The sequence below is a fragment of the Salvelinus sp. IW2-2015 genome, linkage group LG23 (assembly GCF_002910315.2).
Source record: "Salvelinus sp. IW2-2015 linkage group LG23, ASM291031v2, whole genome shotgun sequence".
Lineage (NCBI taxonomy): Eukaryota > Metazoa > Chordata > Actinopteri > Salmoniformes > Salmonidae > Salvelinus > Salvelinus sp. IW2-2015.
In genome coordinates this window covers 6,676,480-6,700,323 of record NC_036863.1, presented here as the reverse complement: position 1 = coordinate 6,700,323, position 23,844 = coordinate 6,676,480, and the positions used below count along the sequence as shown (strand labels likewise).

At 45.3% G+C, this 23,844-nt stretch overlaps 1 protein-coding gene across 1 annotated transcript in view; it reads left to right on the top strand.

Moving 5' to 3' along the window:
- LOC111950477 (follistatin-related protein 4-like) overlaps positions 1–23,844 on the top strand; it is a 158,841-nt gene that overhangs the window by 29,011 nt on the left and 105,986 nt on the right. The window contains exon 2 of the mRNA XM_070434293.1: positions 7,263–7,505. Within this exon, the coding sequence (XP_070290394.1) occupies positions 7,263–7,505 (243 nt within the window). The remainder of the gene's footprint in view (positions 1–7,262; positions 7,506–23,844) is intronic.

Below are 23,844 nucleotides of genomic sequence, written 5' to 3'. Positions count from 1 at the left end.
CTTCTCTATACCTCTGTCTGTTCCACTTCTCTATACCTCTGTCTGTTCCACGTCTCTATACCTCTGTCTGTTCCACGTCTCTATACCTCTGTCTGTTCCACTTCTCTATACCTCTGTCTGTTCCACTTCTCTATACCTCTCTCTGTTCCACTTCTCTATACCTCTGTCTGTTCCACTTCTCTATACCTCTGTCTGTTCCACTTCTCTATACCTCTCTCTGTTCCAATGTCTCAGTGTCTTTGAACCTTCTTCACACTCTTTCACCTGTCTTTTATGTCTGCCTCTTGATTTACCCTCTTAAACTGCCCTCCATTGAATACAGAGTCACAGTTTTGTGCTTGGCTCTGAAATACAGATACCTGCCCAGGTCACACCTAAGTGAAGAAGTACTCTCTATTGTCTGTTTAGTTTTCATGTTCACACTCTTGGTAAAATTAACTAGTGTTTGTGCAAGACCCAAGGTAAATGGCCCTTATTTATGATTAATAAATTAAAGGTATTCTGTGTCGGGTAAATAGAGAGCGGCAGCAGCTTATAAACAGAACAGGAAGTTAGGGTAACACTTTATTTGGATAGTCCATCTGTAGATGCTCTACGGAAAATGTACAGACATTTCAACTAACTAGCTACTAATCCTAACCTTAACCATTATCCTTGGCCATTATCATCTTGGCCATGTTCTGTTATAATCTCCACCCGGCACAGCCAGAAGAGGACTGGCCACCCCTCGTAGCCTGGTTCCTCTCTAGGTTTCTTCCTAGGTTTTGGCCTTTCTAGGGAGTTTTTCCTAGCCGCCGTGCTTCTACACCTGCATTGCTTGCTGTTTGGGGTTTTAGGCTGGGTTTCTATACAGCACTTCGAGATATTAGCTGACGTACGAAGGGCTATATAAAATAAACTTGATTTGATTTGATTTGATCCTAACCCTAAACTTAACCCTATCCCTAACTCTAACCTTAACCCTTACCCTAACCCGTATTCTTAACTTACCCTAACCCTAACCTTAGCAAGTAGTTGCTTATCAGCAGATTTGTTGTTAGTATGACCACCTGTAGTCTGAGTAGAACTATGAGTGAGGCCTTATGGGTCATTTGTATTGTGCCCTGGAGTTGCCTTGTAAGTTGTTTTACAAACGTATTTAGGACCTTTGAACTTTTGATGCTTTCTAAAGTGAATAATATTTCTGTCAATTTTATACCATATTCAGCTTTCTGTTTTATATCCACTTTCATCTTCCATGGAAAAGCCCAGGATATTGGATAACCTATCACGACGAAGGCGGTCATGCAGTTAATGGGTAATTTGCAACACTTAATTGAGAAAAATAGTTTTAGTTAAAATTCATATTGAACGTAATTATCCTTTAACGGTACTTCATAATTCTCTCAAACCACTGCCAGAGGGAGTATTTTTCTATCTTTCGAGGTCAGATATAAAAACAGAACATTAGCATTTAATTTAATTGGAAGAATTGTTTTCAGGATACTGTATGTGACACAGGTTGAGATGAGCCTTGTCCTTGAGGCAGAACTGAGCGATTTCCATTAGATGGGCCAGCTCCGAAGTCAAAATTGACTATAATGTAAATATTCATGAAAACAAACATTTGCTTTTTGGTCTTAATTTAAGGTTAGGGTTAGGCATTAGGGTTAGCAGTGTGGTTAGGGTTAGGGTTAGGTTTAAAATCAGATTTTATGACTTTGTTGCTGTGTCAGCTACTGACCACTCTGCAGAGCTGCCTCCAGAACAAGATTCATGACAAAACACTCTAACCTGCATATGTGACCTGGCTGCAATCCTCGTCCAAGTCAAGTCAACTTTATTGAGTTAATTCCAATCCTCACATCTGGGAGGTCATAGAGGGTTATAGGTTGGGCTAGTTTCAGTCTCAGCTCAAATCTTAGCTCTATGAATGTATATGTCCATTGGGGTCGATAGGCACAATGTCACAGACATGAGAACTTATCTTATACACTGCAGTCTCTCACCCAAGCTCTGACCTCTTGTCTATTGATATTAAAACAATATATGTCACAAACACTTTGCCTGATTGTGTCACACAGAGGGAGAAGAGGTTTGACGCCATGTCTCTTAATGTGATTATGTTCATCTGATTTAAACCAAATAGAATGATCTGAGAAATCATTGCAGAATCCAAAGCCTCCTTTTGGAACCTACATTGTATTTGCAAATGCCATATCCTAAGCCTAAGGAGATGTGACTAGCAGTACAGAAACGACGAAGACGGTAGATTGGGGCTCAGTTATTACTCTGTTACTGGAAGTCCCGCATCACTAGAGAAGTGGCACTTCCTCTCTAATTAGAGCAGTTTGGCAGGCCAGGCAGTCTCCCTCCCTCTAAGTGTCCCTCAGTGTTTCAAGGCAGATAACTCAGCCATATCTCTTCTTTTGTGGTTTGGAAAGTTTTCTTTAATTGCTGTTTAAATGTTAATCAGGCTTAGTATGTAGCCTCAGGTACAAATAGAGGTGTTTTATCGACTAAATACAGAGCATGTCCTTCTGCCTCCAGAGTATACTGACATACTGTTTTTGCAGATAGATGTTGTTGAAGATACCCTTTCATTACAGAGACCTGATGCATCTGAAGGGAGCAAAATGAAAGATTGTTATTTCATAAAAGGATTAATAAAGCAAATGTCAATCCATCAAGCACTCAGGGGAGGATGTACACATTCCTCTGGTAAATATCAAGAACTCAGGGGAGGACGTACACATTCCTCTGGTAAATATCAAGCACTCAGGGGAGGACGTACACATTCCTCTGGTAAATATCAAGCACTCAGGGGAGGACGTACAACATTCCTCTGGTAAATATCAAGCACTCAGGGGAGGACGTACACATTCCTCTGGTAATATCAAGCACTCAGGGGAGGACGTACACATTCCTCTGGTAAATATCAAGCACTCAGGAGAGGACGTACACATTCCTCTGGTAAATATCAAGCACTCAGGGAGGACGTCACACATTCCTCTGGTAAATATCAAGCACTCAGGGGAGGACGTACACATTCCTCTGGTAAATATCAAGCACTCAGGGGAGGACGTGATTTTGACTTGTGATTATGAAAAAGAGGATAACAGACGGAACAATGATAGATCGTAGTGACAATGTTCACCCAAATTCTAGAAGTCTTGGATTATTATGAGGGACAATGTCTGTATTCTGCCTAAGCCCACTGGATCTTAGATAGGAGGGACTAATAGATATACAAAGGAAAGACTCAAAGCAGGGACTAGAGATGTGAGGCCCTGTCACCGCTGGTCAGTCAGCATGTTCTCACTGCCATTGGCACAAAGGCTTGGTTGAACTTGTAAGTGCCCATGTAGAACGATTGAGCTGCAGCTCAGACAGGATTATCAAATGACACTTCAGCTTCCCAAGCTAGTCACAACTGAAGCTTACATGGTCCACGAGAGTAGAGAAGGAAGGCTTACTGTAGGCATGCCGGACTTTAAACACCAGAACCTCAGAACTTTTCTCATTGATTTGTTGTGGCCTGTTCTGCAAAGGTAGACTTTAGGGGAGAGAATGGGGAAGGGACGGGGGGAGGAGGGAAAAAGAAAAAAACCAGTGGTTCCGGACGGTGCTGAGCATTTCATCTTTGGTGCTTGGAGAATACAAACAATCCAGTAATCGTCCCTGACCTTGACACCGACAACAAGGTCACTGAGGAGCCGGGGTATTTGCATTCCCACAAATGATTTGCGGATACATGCAGAACAATTAGCAAACTGGATTATAAGGCATCGTGTTGTGTAACCCCCCCCAAGACACACACACCCTTCGTGACTGTACCTGTACTCCTTCCTGGCTGACACCTCACACTTCATTATGACAGAGCACACATCAATACGGCCAAGCCAGGTCAGCCTTCAGCTACACACGCTCTCGCTCTCTCCTTTCTTTCTTTCTTTCTTTCTTTCTTTCTTTCTTTCTTTCTTTCTTTCTTTCTTTCTTTCTTTCTTTCTTTCTTTCTTTCTCCTTTCTCTCTCACCTTCCTGTCTTTCTTTCTTTCTCTCTCTCCTTTTCTTCTCTTCTCCTCTCTCTCTCCTCTCTCTCTCTATCTCTCTCTCTCTTCTTCTCTCTCTCTCTCTCTCTCTCCTCTCTCTCCTTTCTTTCTTTCTTTTTCTCCTTTCTTTCTCTCCTCTCTTTCTCTCTCTCTCTCTCTCTGTGTTGTGTTGTCTTGTCTGTCTGTGTGTGCACGTGTGCATCCTCTGGAGTCTGCTTTATGTAATTAAATGACTTTCATCCTCTAACAATGGAACCGCACCTTTGTTTAAATATTCTAGGGGTTTAGATACGATTATACTCAAGGCAGATTTAATTTGTGTTTTCAACGGTTTTATTATAATAGTAGGGATAGAGGGGTCTGAGGTTGAGCTACAAATGGTTTCATAAAAGGGAATTAAAAGATGACCTCTAGAGCATCAAAACAATGATGTATTATGCTGATAATTTCTGAATTAAATATTATGCTGAGTGATGCTAATCAGATACCCAATATAGTACATTCCTGGACAATAATTCCCAACCTGCCCAGGATGCTTCATCGCTGAGGTTGAGATCCCTGCCGCTCCCCCAGAAAGGTAGCTTAGCCGCTAACCCCAGTCCAGCAATCCGTCTCTCGCCGCAGCTTAGCCGCTAACCCCAGTCCAGCATCCCTTTTCTCGCCGCAGGCTTAGCCGCTAACCCCAGTCCAGCATCCGTCTCTCGCCTCAGCTTAGCGCTAACCCCAGTCCAGCATCCGTCTCTCGCCTCAGCTTAGCCGCTAACCCCAGTCCAGCATCCGTCTCTCGCCGCAGCTTAGCCGCTAACCCCAGTCCAGCATCCATCTCTCGCCTCAGCTTAGCCGCTAACTCCAGTCCAGCATCCGTGTCTCGCCTCAGCTTAGCTGCTAACCCCAGTCCAGCATCCGTCCTCTCGCCTCAGCTTAGCTGCTAACCTCAGTCCAGCATCCGTCTCTCGCCTCAGCTTAGCCCTAACCCCAGTCCAGCATCCGTCTCTCGCCTCAGCTTAGCCGCTAACCCCAGTCCAGCATCCGTCTCTCGCCTCAGTTTAGCCGCTAACCCCAGTCCAGCATCCGTCTCTCGCCGCAGCTTAGCCGCTAACCCCAGTCCAGCATCCGTCTCTCGCCTCAGCTTAGCAGCTAACCCCAGTCCAGCATCCGTCTCTCGCCTCAGCCTAGCCGCTAACCCCCAGTCCAGCATCCATCTCTCGCCTCAGCTTAGCCGCTAACCCCAGTCCAGCATCCATCTCTCGCCTCAGCTTAGCTGCTAACCCCAGTCCAGCATCCGTCTCTCGCCTCAGCTTAGCTGCTAACCCCAGTCCAGCATCCATCTCTCGCCTCAGCTAGCCGCTAACCCCAGTCCAGCATCCGTCTCTCGCCGCAGCTTAGCTGCTAACCCCAGTCCAGCCATCCGTCTCTCGCCTCAGCTTAGCTGCTAACCCCAGTCCAGCATCCGTTCTCCTCGCCTCAGCTTAGCCGCTAACCCACGTCCAGCATCCGTCTCTCCCTCAGCTTAGCGCTAACCCCAGTCCAGCATCCGTCTCTCGCCGCAGCTTAGCCGCTTAACCCAGTCCAGCACCATCTCTCGCCTCAGCTTAGCCGCTAACTCCAGTCCAGCATCCGTGTCTCGCCTCAAGCTTAGCTGCTAACCCCAGTCCAGCATCCGTCTCTCGCGCCAGCCTTGCTGCTAACCTCAGTCCAGCATCCGTCTCTCGCCTCAGCTTAGCGCTAAACCCCAGTCCAGGCATCCGTCTCTCGCCTCAGCTTAGCCGCTAACCCCAGTCCAGCATCCGTCTCTCGGCCTCAGTTTAGCCGCTAACCCCAGTCAGCATCCGTCTCTCGCCGCCCAGCTTAGCCGCTAACCCCAGTCCAGCATCCGTCTCTCGCCTCAGCTTTAGCGCTAACCCCAGTCCAGCATCCGTCTCTCGCCTCAGCCTAGCCGCTAACCCCAGTCAGCAATCCATCTCTCGCCTCAGCTTAGCCGCTAACCCCAGTCCAGCATCCATCTCTCGCTCAGCTTAGCTGCTAACCCCAGTCCAGCATCCGTCTCTCGCCTCAAGCTTATCTGGCTAACACCCAGTCCAGCATCCATCTCTCGCCTCAGCTTAGCCCTAACCCCAGTCCAGCATCCGTCTCTCGCCGCAGCTTAGCTGCTAACCCCAGTCCAGCATCCGTCTCTCGCCTCAGCTTAGCTGCTAACCCCAGTCAGCATCCGTCTCTCGCCTCAGCTAGCCGCTAACCAGTTCCAGATCCTCTCTCGCCTCAGCTTAGCCGCTAACCCAGTCCAGCATCCATCTTCTCGCCTCAGCTTAGCTGCTAACCCCAAGTCCAGCAATCCGTCTCTCGCTCAGCTTAAGCTGCTAACCAGTCCAGCATCCATCTCTCGCCTCAGCTTAGCCGCTAACCCCAGTCCAGCATCCATCTCTCGCCTCAGCTTAGCCGATAACCCCAGTCCAGCATCCATCTCTCGCCTCAGCTTAGCTGCTAACCCCAGCCCAGTATCCCTCTCGCGCCGGTGCCTAGCCGATAACCCCAGCCCAGCATCCCTTTCTCGCTGCAGCCTAGCTGCTAATCCCAGCTCTATCTCCCCTCTCTCTCCTCCCAGCCTAGCTCATAACACCAGCACAGCTCTTTCCCAAAACAGGCTCCATAAATCCCAGCTCAGATCCCACCAGGAGAGCGGTCCCTCCCAAGCCCCAGGGCCTGGGAAGATCAATCCAAGGTGGAGTGACTGCAAGCCTCAGCAGCTTTTGCCCTGCTTTAAGTGCAAATAGATTCAATCAGCAGGGAGTGAGAGGGCCTCCATGGTGAGGGGTCCGGGACTGACAGGTGCTAGGAGGGATGTGTGAGGAGAAGTAAGGTGCAATGCGTGTATGTGTGTGTGTATGGAATATATTGTTCTTTTTTTCAAGGGAGGTGTTAATGAGTCCACCAGAATGGAAAATCACAACACTGTTATTTTCAGTGATTTTATTCACTTTTTTCTGGCGCACACAACAGGTGTTCAAAGTGATTAATGTTCTGTCCTCCAACACAACCTGTCCAACCATCCTTCCTGTTTTCATACTGGGTTTTCTTAGTATGATAGGATGCTGTTCAGTACATGTTGTTTTTCAGAGTCTACTGGCACTCTACCAACTTAAACCCTGGCTTTCTTCCTGTCTATTCCAGTCTCTGTCAGTGTTTCTTCCCACCTAAACCCTGGCTTCCCTCTCTCTCTCTCTGTTTCTTCCAGTCCACTCTGGGTCAGACGGAGGACCCTGCAGGAGGACATACTGTGGGAGGGGCCGCCAGTGTGTGCTGCTGGAGGTGACGGGCCGGGCAGAGTGTGTGTGCCAGGAGAAGTGTCGGCCCACCTTTGTGCCGGTGTGCGGCTCCGACGGCAGGTTCTACGAGAACCACTGTGAGGTGTACCGCACCGCCTGCCTGCAGAAGAGACGGATCTACGTGGTGCACAGCAAGGACTGCTTCTTCAAAGGTAGAACCACATCACCACACAGTGATGTTGTTATTATTGAACATGTTGATGTTCTGATACCAAACAAGTCAAATTGAAAAGATACCATTTTGTTTAATGAATCAAAGGAACTCTAAAACCCGTAGCTGGGAGATAATTAAATCCACACTACAACTGTGAGTTACAAACAAAACATTCTCTAGAAGGTGTTCTAATTATGTCAGTTGAGGACACAGAATTCCTTCTTACAATACAGACAGCAACAAAAACAGTGACGAATGGCTAGACTTTATTTTTCTAAGTAATTCTTTCATTCAATACAAATGGAGTCAAACAAATGGGGCATTAAATAAATGAAAGAGGGAAATGATTTGTGCCTCATCCATTTGTAGTCTGTGTCCTGGCACTCAAGGCTATTGTCCTGGAAACCATATCAATGCACATATTGGTCTCTTACCGTATGCAGTCTCCATTATAAGAGGTTGTATTCAGCTTCTATATGCTTTTATATTGTACTAGGATTCATTTCAATTAATGAATTGAGCCAGTTCGAATGGCAGGCTTGTATGTAGGAAATGTCCTTTACATGTATGTTGAGTTTTCATATCTAATTCAAAGTATGGCATAAGCATCCCAGCAATATTTAACATCTGCACATATATTCTGTCAAACCTGCAACTTCAGTTTGCTAACAGCTTCAATTCATAACAAATTACCTCGGATCACAAATACTGCATTGATTATCATTGGACTCCCAGACCCTTCCCTCCTGAACAAATGTGCAATTCAGGAAAACAACCTTCCTTATTATCCATAATGCAGACCACCCACTCAGTCACTGCTTCGACCCCCTGCCATCAGGATGTATCTACTGGTCGGTAAAAGGCCACTCTAATACAATATAACAGTAGCAGTGTTCTAATGTTAAGCTCCTCTGTTTCACTGTCGATACTGGGACAGTGAAGGTTGTTTCTTGTTGTTACACATCACACTGAACAATGTAACAGCCAGTAGGCAGCACTACATCTATTATTTACTGACTGTTTCCCTGTTGATAATGTTTACTGCTTTTCATTGCTTGGTCTGGGACGGGGAAGGCTGTGTCTTGCTGTCTACCTGTGGTGAAAAATAATTTCCCCTTGAAGACCCGTGAACAGTATCCATTGAGTCCTTACTGTCTACAAGAACGTATGCATGACTGGCTGAGGAGGCAATGCCCCTACTCGTCTCTACTCCTCTAAAGATAATTTCCCATTTTGACTGGGACAGTAAAACACAGTAATTATCAGCCTTAAGCTTCTATCAATAGAAGCAAGTAGTGGAATACAGTACATGGTTTACAATGGTGTCATGTGAAGCTGGGTCCAGGAAGTTAGAGAGGAGAAGTGAACATGCAGAAATGTTCTGTCATCTCACATTAGAGCGCCAGAGATCCCCGGCAGACACTACCATGCATGCTTCATCCAAATTAGGCAGGTGTTCAATCGCAACATTACACTTGATTACCGTTTCAGTGCAAGCCAGCGACGGAAGAGGCTCACATAAGTAGTAATGCTCAAATGTCAGTGAAGACTTATTTGTTTACCTTCCTGTGTGAAGAGCGGTGGGGTGGAACATTATAGAGTCTGCTGAAAATGCAAGGATTAGGTACAGATGTAGGATCTTCATTTGAAGCCAGTTTTCTACAGCAGGAAAATAATCCTGCAGGAACATGAAATGTGAATCATTACGTGGATTGTAATTAATGGACATTTTTGTAGTTGTTGATGCACTTTTCGTGAGGGAAAATCAAGTCTTAATTTTCAAGGTGGAAATTACAAACTTCAGAAGCATTTTAAAACCTCAAATACACTACTAGTTTTACATTTGCTGCACTGCAAAAGGGTGATCAAATTAAAATCTTATATCTGTTATGAGTCTAATTTTAATACAGCATTATGACCTCAAATGGTATTTATAAGACTGTCACCACCATTATCAACCGTACAAAAACACACAGAAATAGACTAAAGTGTTAATTTTTCTAAAACCGCAAAAGAATCAGCATGAGATTGAAGGATTCAGAGCAAAGAAAATATTATTCTATCAAATGATGACTGAAAACCAGCTGTCCTCTAAGAACCATTTTAAATGGTTAAGTATTATGGACAAAATGAGTCAGGGTGAAGGGGATTGGCATAACAGTCCCTTATCTAGAGAAAACTGTACAAAACCCACGTTTTACTATCGCTTTCCTTATGGATGGCGACAAGGTGGAGGAGGACGTATAGGAAAGTGCTTTAGGCTTCTCCCCCTCAACACCTTATTCCTCTGTTTCCCCCACACAGAAATACTCTTTCAACCCCTTTGTCAACCAATCATTTTGAAGCCAATAGGAAGAGATTGCAGCCTGCCATCCACTCAATAGTATTGATGTAAGTCTTTGGCTCTTGGCCATTGGCCTGTGACAAGCTGGAGATATGATTGTGGGGTGCTCTAGAAATGCATATGGAATCCTGGCTCAGGCTTTTGTCGTATTTCGTGGTGACGTTACTCTAGTGTTTCAACAAGGAGTGTAGCTGATGGGAATACAATAAATCACCAGCCATCACCTTTCCCTCCAAACACATCCAGGTGGCATACTGTACATCCTTGAATACACACGCAAACACAGATGCACATGCACACCACACTCAGACACACAGACTACCCACACAAGAATGATCAGGCCCTACACCCAAACAAGGGCACTGCGTTCATCCACCTCTGGCCTGCTCGCCTCCCTACCTCTGAGGAAGTACAGTTCCCGCTCAGCCCAGTCAAAACTGTTCGCTGCTCTGGCACCCCAATGGTGGAACAAACTCCCTCACGACGCCAGGTCAGCGGAGTCAATCACCACCTTCCGGAGACACCTGAAACCCCACCTCTTTAAGGAATACCTAGGATAGGATAAAGTAATCCTTCTACCCCCCCCCCCCCCCCTTAAAAGAGTTAGATGCACTATTGTAAAGTGGTTGTTCCACTGGATATCATAAGGTGAATGCACCAATTTGTAAGTCGCTCTGGATAAGAGCGTCTGCTAAATGACTTAAATGTAATGTAAATGTAAGAACTGGTCAGCAAATTACCCCACAGCACAACTCCATTGCTTGTTTGGAAATTAATACAAACAAGAGAACAACTTTGTTTGCCCTTGTCTTTACTTCTGAACAACATCCCGGGTCAGGCCCATTTCCCGACCCCCCTTTAATTAAAACAACTCTCGCTAAAACAATCCAAACAGAGCTAACAGAACTTACATGGCTGATTATTTGAATAGCTTTCATCTCCTGAATGATGGACCACAACAAAGCACAGCCTGTCTGCTGCAGCCTGCAGCACAGCAGGAGGTCTGTGAAGCAGCCAGGCTGACCGACCGATTTCTTCTTCCCATTCAGCCAGCCCAATCCAACGCCCCCATCTTCCAACACAGACGGGGTGAAGTTACAACTCACCAGCAGTGTGTGTCCTAAATGGTCCCCTTCTCCCTACCCTTCTCCCTACCCTACCTCCTACCCTTCCTTCTACCCTTCTCCCTACCCTACCTCCTACCCTTCTCCCTACCCTTCTCCCTACCCTACCTCCTACCCTTCCTCCTACCCTTACTCCTACCCTTCTCCCTACCCTTCTCCCTACCCTTCATCCTACACTTCTCCCTAACATACCTCCTACCCTTCCACCTACCCTTACTCCTACCCTTCTCCATACCCTTCTCCCTACCTTTTTTCCCTACCCTTCTCCCACCCTTCACCCTACCCTTCTCCCTATCCTTCTGACTACCCTTCTGCCTACCCTTCCTGCTACTCTTCTCCCTACCCTTCTCCCTACCCTTCTCCCTACATTGACCACGGTCAAAAGTAGCGCACTAGGGAATAGGGTGTTTTTTGGGATGAGGCCCCAGCCTGTAGATTGCGTTTAAAAATGACTCTCCCAGGATCAGACCGAGTTCAGAAACAAGCAATTGAGGGGCCATTGCCGCTCCACGCGATTCCTGATAATAATCAATCGGACACGTCACATGTCGGACAAATTAGAGCAACCGCGATGGATGGAAGTTCACTTGTCCTCCTCTTCTGTTTTTCTTCTCTCAGCATTTGACTGCTCTCTGGTCTCTTATCGGTCTGCTTGGTTTGATGTCTGGCTGTGGTTATTGCATTAGCTATCAAAACTGCTTTTCACTGTGCCCTGTGCTCACAGTGTGGACTCTTTTCTTAAGTGTCTGTCTTATTGCTTGCTGATCTTTGACCCCTTGTGTCTAAAGCCATTAGCTCAGTTACAAAAACACTTTGGTTTTGGAGGAGTAGATCAGTTTCAGGCACAGTTCACACCCTGCAGACCTCAGCCAACCGCTTGCAGGGCCACCCGGGTTCACAGTGTGAAGCGGAGGTCTGTACACAAGCCAGTAATGTACACGATGCTGAATACTGTGCAGTATATGGCTCGTCATACCACTGCAATGTCATGTCATTTTATAGCTACATCAAATTGTTTTACTCTCATTATTCTAAGTATGAATTGTTTGTAAGTTATACACACAAACCTGTTCTGTCTGTAGTTTTCCTACTTCCAAGAATGTCATTGTTTTAATGTCATATTAAACAATGTTGAGCAATATTTTGTACTGAAACTGAATAGTCTGAGTATACAAAACATTAAGTTACAAAACTTCCTAATATTGAAGTTGGCTGGATGTCCTTTGGGTGGTGAACCAATCTCGGTATACTCAGGGAACTGTTGTGTGAAAAACCCAGCAGCGTTGCAGTTCTTGACACAAACCGGTGCGCCGGGGACCTACTACCATACCCCGTTCAAAGGCACTTAAATATTTTGTCTTGCCTATTCACCCTCTAAATGGCACACATACACCATCCTTATTTAACCTGTTTATCAACAAGGGTTCATAGTGTTCACCTGGATTCACCTGGTCAGGCAACAGTATGTCATGGAAAGAGCAGGTGTTCATAATGTTTTGTACACTCAGTTTACAAACTACGGTCCCTTACCTCCATTATATGGCACCCTGTATGGGGACACCCTGTATGGGGACACCCTGTATGAGGACACCCTGTATGAGGACACCCTGTATGAGGACACCCTGTATGGGGACACCCTGTATGAGGACACCCTGTATGAGGACACCCTGTATGGGGACACCCTGTATGAGGACACCCTGTATGAGGACACCCTGTATGAGGATACCCCTGTATGGAGCGACACCTGTATGAGGACACCCTGTATGAGGAACACCCTGTATGAGGGACACCCTGTATGAGGGACACCCTGTATGGGGACACCCTGTTATGGAGGACACCCTGTATGAGGAACCCTGTATGAGGACACCCTGTATTTGAGGACACCCTGTATGAGGACACCCTTTAGTTGGGGACACCCTATGTTATGAGGAAACCCTGTATGAGGACACCCTGGTATGGGGACACCCTGTATGAGGACCCACCCTGTATGAGGACACCCGTGTATGACCCTATGAGGACACCCTGTCATGAGGACACCCTGTATATGGGACACCCTGTATGAGGAACACCCTGTATGGGCACCCTGTATGAGGACACCCTGTATGGGGACACCCTGTATGAGCGGACAACCCTGTATGAGGACACCCTGTATGAGGACACCCTGTTTGAGGACACCCTGTATGAGGACACCCTGTATGAGGACACCCTGTATGGGGACACCCTGTATGAGGACACCCTGTATGAGGACACCCTGTATGAGGACACCCTGTATGAGGACATCATGTCTGCATCCCAAATGGAACCCTACTTCAAATCAAATCCAATTGTATTTGTCACATGTGCCAAATACAACAGGTAGACCTTACAGTGAAATGCTTACTTACAAGCCCTAAACCAACAATGGTTTAAGAAGTAATTATTTATTTTTTTAAGTAAAAAATAGAAAATAAAAGTAACAAATAATTCAACAGCAGCAGTAGAATAAGAAGCGAGGCTATATACAGGGTGTACCGGTACAGAGTCAATGTGCGGGGGAACCGGTTAGTCGAGGTAATTGAGGTTATATGTACATGTAGGTAGAGTTAAAGTGACTATGCATAGATTATAAACAGAGAGTAGCAACAGCGTAAAAGAGGGGTCTGGGTAGCCCTTTGATTAGCTGTTCAGGAGTCTTATGGACCTAGACTTGGCGTTCCGTTACCACTTGCTGTGCGGTAGCAGAGAGAACAGTCTATGACCAGGGTGGCTGGAGTCTTTGACAATTTTTAGGGCTTTCCTCTGACACCTATAATTTCACCTATATATCCTATATTTCTTTTGATGAGAAAAAGTATTGCACTATGGACCTTGGTCAAAAGAGCCTCTTCACACTTACTAGACTTTTCAAAAAAAATACAGTTGGCAACACCTATTACTCAAATGTAAACTTGCGTACTTGCTACGTCTCGACCACTACCTACCGGAGGTAGCGCATGACACCTGCCTGACAGTTGCAACCCTTGAAGCAGGGCAGTGTAAACAGAATTGTCTAGTTGAGCCAACAGCTCTACAGTAAAAATGGTAATAGCAGAGCAATGTTTTTGAAACAGTTGAAATGTATAGACATTTACCTAATATTTGAGACTTGTTTTGAGTTTTTACCTGAAATTGCGGTAACAGCCTGATACATTCTGAAATTGTCACAGTAACTGCCGGCTGCACTGAGCCAGGTAAAGCTATGGAAGCCCGTCCCCACCACCTAAAACATGTCAAATGTAGATCATACACGTAGATGTTTTCCATTTGTAACATTGTGTGGTGATGGGTGGGAAATTGTTTTCTTGGGGCTAACCTAACCAACTGTGGACTCCTTGAAAATTAGAATTATTTTTCGCCACACCGCTCCTCAGACTCGCCTTCATATTTTGTAGTGGGAATATGGCCTAAACCGTGCCACTTATATTGTAAAGTTGTGCAGGGCACATATAACTGCCTGAGAAACTACCATTCCTTCTTCTTCTTAATCAGGGCCGTGCTATTGAGTGTTTTGCCAGCCAGGTGAGATGTGGCCATGCCCCAGGCCTCCCTTGACAGCACTTCATGTGTTACAGTTTTGTTATTAACAACCCTTCTAACAATCCCCATCCTTCTCAGTTCTCTCATGAACACCTCCCCCCCACCCGTCCTCACGGTCACGTGCTCACCTCATTAAGTTTATTCCTCCCCACAGATTCATTATGTGAAAGTAGTATTTGCTGTGTGGAAATGGATGCCCTGTCCCGGATAGAAATGTCCCCAGCTCCTCCATTAGTCCCCTGTATTATACATATCACTCGCACCTATGAAAATAGAAAGGTCGTTTGGTCGCTGTACATGCTGGTGAGCTGGTGAACATTCACAGACAGTTTGACTGCAGAGCCATTACAGCCCAGTGGTCCCTGCCTGCCAACGCCCTGCTGCTAGCCCAGATCTTTTAACTTCCTCCACTGCGAATGGCGGCGCAGATGGAGAACAAAACACGCCCACGGTTACCGTTTAGACAAAATGGCCGTGCTGTGGCGTTGTAGTGTTGTGGCTCAGTAGGGACATGTTGGGACAGCTTTACTGTGCATGGTGCTTTTAAGGCTATCAGACCCTGCTTTATGGACCATTGTGCCATCTTCCTGTTTGTCACATCGTACACTAAAACCCCTCTCAGTGGCCATGAGGCAGTCAGCCTACATACTGTTCACACCAGACCCGGGCTGGATCCCAAATGACATTGTGTTTCCTTTATTGTGCACTACTTTTGACTAGAGCCCTATGGGCTACTGTTTATACACACTGTATATTTATTTATATACTGGATTTTTGATATAGCTCACTTAATAAATCTACTGCTGTACATATCAGTCTTAGTTTAGCTTGTGTAAATTTCCCCGGTGTACACACAGTGCATTCAGAAAGTATTCAGACCCCTTAACTTTTTCCACATTTTGTTACATTACAGCCTTATTCTAAAGTTGATTAAATTGCTTTTTTTCATCAATCTACACACAATACCTCATAATGACAAAGCAAAAACATGTTTTTTGAAATTTTAGCAAATGTATAATTTTTTTAAATGAAATATCACATTTACATAAGTATTCATACCCTTTACTAAGTACTTTGTTAAAGCATCTTTGGCAGACTCGAGTCTATGATGCTACAAGCTTGGAACACCTGTATTTTTTGTAATTTCTCCAATTCTTCTCTGCAGATCCTCTCAAGCTCTGTCAGGTTGGATGGGGAGCATCGCTGCAAAGGTATTTTCAGGTCTCTCCAGAGATGTTCGATCGGGTTAAAGTCCAGGCTCTGGCTGGGCCACTCAAGGACATTCAGAGATGTGTCCCGAAGCCACTCCTGTGTTGTCTTGGCTGTGTACTTAGGGTCGTTGTCCTGTTGGAAGGTGAACCTTTGCCCCAGTCTGAGGTCCTGAGCACTCTGGAGCAGGTTTTCATTAAGTATCTCTCTGTACTTTGCTCCGTTCATCTTGCCCTCAATACTGACTAGTCTCAGAGTCCCTGGCACTGAAAAACATCCCCACAGCATGATTCTGCCACCACCATGCTTCACCGTAGGGATGGTGCCAGGTTCCTCCAGACGTGATGTTTGGCATTCAGGCCAAATAGTTCAATCTTGGTTTCATCAGATCAGAGAATCTTGTTCCACATGGTCTGAGAGTCATTAGGTGCCTTTTGGCAAACTTCAAGTGGGCAGTCATGTGCCTTTAACTAAGGAGTGGCTTCCGTCTGGCCACTCTACTATAAAGGCCTTATTGGTGGAGTGCTGCTTAGATGGTTGTCCTTCTGGAAGATTCTCCCATCTCCACAGAGGAACTCTGGAGCTCTTTCAGAGTGACCATCGGGTTCTTGGTCACCTCCCTGACCAAGGCCCTTCTCCCCTGATTGCTCAGTTTGTCCAGGCGGACAGCTCTAGGACGAGTCTTGGTGAATCCAGACTTCTTAAGAATGATGGAGGCCACTGTGTTCTTGGGGATCTTCAATGGTGCAGACATTTTTTTGGTGTCCTTCCCCAGATCTGTGCCTCGACACAATCCTGTCTCGGAGCTCTACAGACAATTCCTTCAACCTCATGGCTTGTTTTTTTCTCTGTGGGACCTTTACATAGACAGGTGTGTGCCTTTCCAAATAATGTCCAATCAATGGAATTTACCACAGGTGGACTCCAATCAAGTTTTAGAAACATCTCAAGGATGATCAATGGAAACAGGATGTACCTGAGCTCAATTTCGAGTCTCACAGCAAAGGGTCTGAATACTTATGTAAATAAGGTATTTCTGTTCTTTGATACATTTGCAAACATTCCCAAAAACCTGTTTTCGCTTTGTCATTATGGGGTACTTTGTGTAGATTGACGATATAATCTATTTTAGAATAAGGCTGTAACGTAACAAAATGTGGAAAAAGTAAAAGGGCCTGAATACTTTCCGAAGGCACTGTATGTATAGCTTGCAGTTTGATACTGTTACAGTGCTATTTGGGTTGTTAATTGGATTCGTCAAACTATTCTTGATTTCTTGCTTTTCTTTTTTGTATGTTTCTTTACATATTAGCTGTTTGACATTTGACTGCATTGTTAAAAGCTAAACTCAGCAAAAAAAATAAACGTTCTCTCACTGTCAACTGCGTTTATTTTCAGCAAACTGTACATGTGTAAATATTTGTATGAACATAAGATTCAATAACTGAGAAATAAACTGAACAAGTTCCACAGACATGTGACTAACAGAAATGGAATAATGTGCCCCTGAACAAAGGGGGGGTCAAAATCAAAAGAAACAGTCAGTATCTGGTGTGGCCACCAGCTGCATTAAGTACTGCAGTGCATCTCCTCCTCATGGACTGCACCAGATTTGCCAGTTCTTGCTGTGAGATATTACCACACTCTTCCACCAAGGCACCTGCAAGTTCCCAGACATTTCTGGGGGGAATGGCCCTATCCCTCACCCTCCAATCCAACAGGTCCCAGACGTGCTCAATGGGATTGAGATCCGGAATTTCGCTGGCCATGGCAGAACACTGACATTCCTGTCTTGCAGGAAATCCCGCACATAACGAGCAGTATGACTGGTGGCATTGTCATGCTGGAGGGTCATGTCAGGATGAGCCTGCAGGAAGGGTACCACATGATGGAGGAGGATGTCTTCCCTGTAATGCACAGCGTTGAGATTGCTTGCAATGACAACAAGCTCAGTCTGATGATGCTGTGACACACCGCCCCAGCTCCACCTCCAAATCAATCCCCTCCAGAGTACAGGCCTCGGTGTAACGCTCATTCCTTCAACGATAAACGCGAATCCGACCATCACCCCTGGTGAGACAAAAACTGTGAATCGTCAGAGAAGAGCACTTTCTGCCAGTCCTGTCTGGTCGAGTGACGGTGGGTTGGTGCCCATAGGCGACGTTGTTGCTGGTGATGTCTGGTGAGGACCTGCCTTACAACAGGCCTACAAGTCCTCAGTCCAGCCTCTCTCAGCCTATTGAGGACAGTCTGACCACAGATGGAGGGATTATGCGTTCCTGGTGTAACTTGGGCAGTTGTTGTTGCCATCCTGTACCTCTCCCGCAGGTGTGATGTTCGGATGTACCGATCCTGTGCAGGTGTTGTTACACGTAGTCTGGCACTGCGAGGACGATCAGCTGTCCGTCCTGTCTCCCTGTAGCGCTGTCTTAGATGTCTCACAGTGCGGACATTGCAATGTATTGCCCTGACCACATCTGCAGTCCTCATGCCTCCTTGCAGCATGCCTAAGGCACGGTCACGCAGATGAGCAGGGACCCTGGGCATATTTCTTTTGGTGTTTTTCAGAGTCAGTAGAAAGGCCTCTTTAGTGTCCTAAATTTTCATAACTGTGACCTAAATTTCCTACAGTCTGTAAGCTGTTAGTGTCTTAACGACCGTTCCACCGTTTTTGGGGGGCTGAGTTTAGTAACACAAGCATTTCGGTGTTACTAAACAGTTCCCCTGGTGTATTCCCAACACAGGCTGCGACTGGTCCCACTCATTGCAAGATCCTGGAGCTTTCTCTCTCTCAGAGATGGGTTCATCCTTGTCTGTCAACTATACATTTGCCCTCACAGTCATTCGGAGAAAAATAAATAATCCCCTTTGAAAAAATGGTGTGCTGTGTATTCATGGTTAAGATACTTTGACATGGTTGTCACAACACTGGTATCACTTGTCTGCTTCTCCTGTTCATTCAGCGCTCCTCTCCAGCATAATAGAACCATCTGGGTTTAGCTTCCAATTGCCTGTTGGCCTTCGTACGCCAAAGATTTAATTGAAATTTGAGATATGTCTGGGAAATGTTGCTTTGAATTCAATGTCTTTCAGTGTAAGTGTAATAATTCCTTCCTGTTTTTGCCAGCAAAGAAAATACTTCTAATGCGTCAGAATCAGACATATTTAATAAAAGTTTATTTTGCGATGTCAAAATGTATTTTGTTCAAGCTATGTCTCTATCACTGTCTATCTCTCTGTCTCTCTCTGTCTCTGTCTCTCTCTGTCTCGCTGTCTCTCGCTGTCTCTCTCTCTCTCTCTCTCTCTCTCTCTCTCTCTCTCTCTCTCCGTCTCTCTCCTCTCTCTCTCTCCGTCTCTCTCTGTCACTGTCTCTGTCTCTCTCTCTGTCTCTCTGTCAATTCAATTCAATTCAATTCAAGGGCTTTATTGGCAATGGGAAACATGTGTTAACATTGCCAAAAGCAAATGAGGTAGACAATACACAAAAGTGAAACAAACAAAACGATATTAACAGTAAACATTACACATACAAGAAGTTTCAAAACAATAAAGACATTACGAGTGTCATATTAATATATTACAGTGTTGTAACAATGATACAGATGGTTAAAGCACACAAGTTAAAATAAGTAAGCATAAATATGGGTTGTATTTACAATGGGTGTTTTTTTCACTGGTTGCCCTTCTTTGCAACAGGTCAACAAATCTGTTCTGCTGTGATGGCACACTGTGGAATTTCCACCCATAAGATATGGGAGTTTATCAAATTGGATTTGTTTTCGAATTCTTTGTGGATCTGTGTGATCTGAGGGAAATATGTGTCTCTAATATGGTTCATACATTTGGGCAGGAGGTTAGGAAGTGCAGCTCGGTTTCCACCCTCATTTTGTGGGGCAGTGTGCACATTAGCCTGTCTTCTCTTGAGAGCCATGTCTGCCTACGGCGGCCTTTCTCAATAGCAAGGCTATGCTCACTGAGTCTTACAAGTCAAAGCTTTCCTTAAGTGTTGGGTCAGTCACAGTGCGTCAGGTATTCTGCCACTGTGACCTTCTCTGTTTAGGGCCAAATAGCATTCTAGTTTGCTCTGTTTTTTTTGTTAATTTCTTTCCAATGTCTCAAAGTAATTAAACTTTTTGTTTCTCATGATTGGTTGGGTCTAATTGTGCTGTGTTCCTGGGGCTTTGTGGGGTGTGTTTGTGTTTGTGAACAGAAGCCCTAGGACCAGCTTGCTTAGGGGACTCTTCTCCAGGTTCATCTCTCTGTAGGGTGATGGCTTTGTTTATGGAAAGTTGGGAATCCTCCTTTTAGTGGTGTAGAATTTAACGGCTCTTCTTGGATTTTGATAATTAGTGAGAGTATCCCCTAATTCTGCTCTGCATGCATATTTGGTGTTCTCGTGTACACGAGGAAGTTTTGCAGAATCGCCATGCAGAGTCTCAATTTGGTTTGTTGCCCCATTTTGTGAAATCTTGGTTGGTGAGCGGACCCCAGACCTCGAAACCATAGAAGGCAATGGTCTATGACTGATTCAAGTATTTTTAGCCAGATCCGAATGGTATTTGAATTTATGTTTCCTTTTGATGGCATAAGAATGCCCTTCTTGCTTGTCTCTCAAATCGTTCACAGCTTGTGGAAGTTACCTGTTGGTTTGTATGTTTAGGCCGAGGTATGTATTAGTTTTTTTGGTGCTCTCTAGGGCAACGGTGTCTAGATGGATTGTGGTCCTGGTACTGGGACCTTTTTTTGGAACACCATTATTTTAGGTGCTTAACTGAGATTTAACTGTCAGGGCCCAGCTGACAGAATCTGTGCAGAAGATCTAGTGTGCTGTCTGTAGGCCCTCCGTTGGTTGGGACAGAAAGCACCAGATCATCAGCAAACAGTAGACATTGACTCGTTCTAGGAGGTGAGACCGGGTTCTGTAGACTTCTAGTGCCCGCCGCCAATTCGTTGAATATATGTTGAAGGGGGGTGGGCTTAAGCTGCATCCTTGTCTCACCCCACACCTGTGTGAAGAAATGGTGTTTTTTTGCCAATTTTACCGCACACTTGTGTTTGTGTACATGGATTTTATAATGTCGTATGGTTTTACCCCCAAGCAACTTCCATCAATTTGTATAGCAACCCTCATTGCCAAATTGAGTCGAAGCTTTTTTGAAATCAACAAAGTCAATGAGAAGACTTTGCCTTTGTTTTTGTTGTTTGGTTGTGCAATTAGGGTTAGGGTGAAATAACATGGTCTGTTGTACGGTAATTTTGGCGTAAAAAGCCAATTTGACATTTGCTCAGTACAATTGGTTCATTGCAGAAATGTACGAGGTCTGCTGTTAATGATAACGCAGAGTATTTTACCAGGTTTACTGTGACCATATTCCACTTGGTATTATTGCGGGTCAATTTGTCCCACTTCCGGTGGATTGGGTGATCAGTCCTTGTTCCAAAAGTTGGGAAGATGCCAGAGCTAAGGACGATGTTAAAAGTTTTAGTTATAGCCAATTGGAATTTGTTGTCTGTATATGTGATCATTTCATAAGGATACCATCAACACCACAGGCCTTTTGTGTTGGAGGGTTTTATTTGTCCTGTAACTCATTCAGGTCTAATTGAGAATCCAGTGGGTCTGGTAGTTTTAATAGTGATTCTAGTATTTGTATTGAATCATGTATATGTTTTTGCTCTTTATGTCTTTGTTATAGAGCCAAAAAAATTGGAGAAGTGGTTTACCCATTAGCATCTCCATTTTGGATAGATAATTTCTTCGTGTTGTTGGTTTGTTTAGTGTTTCCAATTTTCCAGAATTGGTTAGAGTCTATGGATTTCTTCAATTACATTTGAGCTGATTCTGCACATGCTGTCCTTCTTTTTCCGTAGTGTATTTTCTGTATTGTTATTAGTATTCACCATAGTGAAGGCGAGTAGACTCAGGTTTCCGGTCTCTATGTTTTGGATTTGGACAGGTTTCTCAATTTATTTCTTTAGATTTTGCATTCTTCATCAAACCATCTTGTCATTTTGTTCATTTTCTTTGGTTTTCTATTTGAATTTTAGATTTGATAGGAGAAGCTTGAGACGGTCAAATATACTGTTAAGATTTCTAGCTGCCACAGTTACACCGTTCACTATTGCAGATGGAAACGTTTTACCAGGAAGTTGTCTAAAAGGGATTTGGAATGTTGCTGTTGCCAAATTTTTTTGGGTTAGGTTTCCAAATGCATCCTTCCTTCCATCTATAGCATTTCTTAATGTTACTCAGTTCCTTGGCTTTGATTGCCTCATGATTGAGTATGTGCTCTGTTCAGTAGACGTATTGTGCTTGGTCTGATAGGGGTGTCAGTGGCGACTCTGAACGCTCTGAGAGACTTGGTTGAGGTCGATGATTAAAGTAGTCTACAGGCTACTGCCAAGAGATGAGCTATAGTGTACTACCATATGAGTCCCCTCAAGCCTACCATTGACTATGTACATACCCAAGCGTGCGACAGAGCTGCAGTAGTTGTGACCCGTTTTTGTTGGTATTGTTGTTCATAGTTATGCCTAGGGGGCATAAGGGGGAGCGGAATGCTGTCACCTGCAGGCAGGTGTTTGTCCCCCTGTGGCTGAGGTGTCAGGTTCGTGCCAGTTCTGGCATTTAGGTCGCCACCAGAACTAATAACATGTCCCTGGCCTGGAAATGATTGATTCCCCCTCCAGGATGGAGAAGCTGTTCTTCATTAAAATATGGGATTCAGTGGGATATAGGTAGACCACAGGAGACATTGCTCTGTTAGAGATAATTTCCCTTGTATAATTTCTAAGCCAAATGGAAAAGCTTTCCTGTTTTGATTATAATTAATGGAGTGAGTTAGGCTTCTGCTCATACCACAAATTAGCATTCCCCTGAGTCCCTTCCCTGTTTCACACCTGGTAGTTTGGTGGATGGACTACCAGCTCTCTGTAAACCTAGAGGGGCAACCAGTGAGTCCGTCTCCCTATACCCAGGTTTCTTTGCAAAGGATGAACAATGTCGGCATACCGATTTCTTGGTGAAGCCGGGTTCTTGCTCTATAGACCAAAGGCAGATGACCTCAGCCTTGATATTCCAGGATGATATAGTGAAGGCTTTTTTGTTCCATAAGAGTGTCCAATGTTGTGGTCTGGTTTGCCTCAGGCCAGTAAGTGTGAGCAGAGCCTGCTGAGCATCTGGCTACATGCCGTTGCTTGGGCGAGTGTTAAAGATGGGGCTTGGGCCTGTTTGCGCCGCTCCTTACCTGGGGTAGTGTGACTTCCATGTTGATGCCCTCTTTGCGGGTGGTGGGGTGCACTGGTGGCAGGAGGGCATAGGTCTGATCATAAGGGGCCTAAATGGTGTGGGCATGGTTGATGTGGGGGGGTTGATTGGTGCGTGGGGGTGTGGCATGTGTCTGGGTGCTGTTGGTCTGGATGTAAGTCCGCTTTGGCGTGGGTCCTCTCATGATGTACGTCCAGGGGGGGTCCTGAAGTTCTTTGGAGGGTGTCTCGCTGGTCGGGTGTCGATGGGTGTCTATTGATCTTGCTGTTCGGCTGCGTTTGAGAGCGATGTCCTTAGGAGTCCGGCAAAGTGGGCACTGTGCCTTGTAGAGTTGGACCTGGTCATAGAGGCTGTCAAGTCCAGGGTGGAGTGGTGGGCCAGAAAGCATTTGTTTTGAAGCACAGTCACGGGAAATGCTTGCGTTACCCGCTGTATTGTAGCAGGGGGAAGTCTTTTCGTGGTAGCAGGTGAGATAACCACTTGTGCGTGGGAACGTAGAAGAAGCTTTTTCAATCACTCCCTTCAAGTGCTGTGCCAGCCCTTTCCTGCTTGTGCTCTCAGGTCGTTTTGCCTGTGGTGTATTATTATTGGCTGGGTGAGCCTAGTTTGTCCCTCAGACAGAAGTCTAGGGCGCAGCCTGGGTTTGACACCAGAGTTAGACACACTGTGTTTGGTGAAAAAGTTTTTTTTCTGCTATAAATTTACCATTAGATTCCATTAAGGAGGACAATCTGTGTCTGTGGTTTGTCCCTCAGTGGTATGTGGGGGGGTTATCAAGGAGCTATCAGGGTGCTGACCGGGGGGTGCTCAGAGGGCGGTGAGAAGCTGCTGGGCTTGG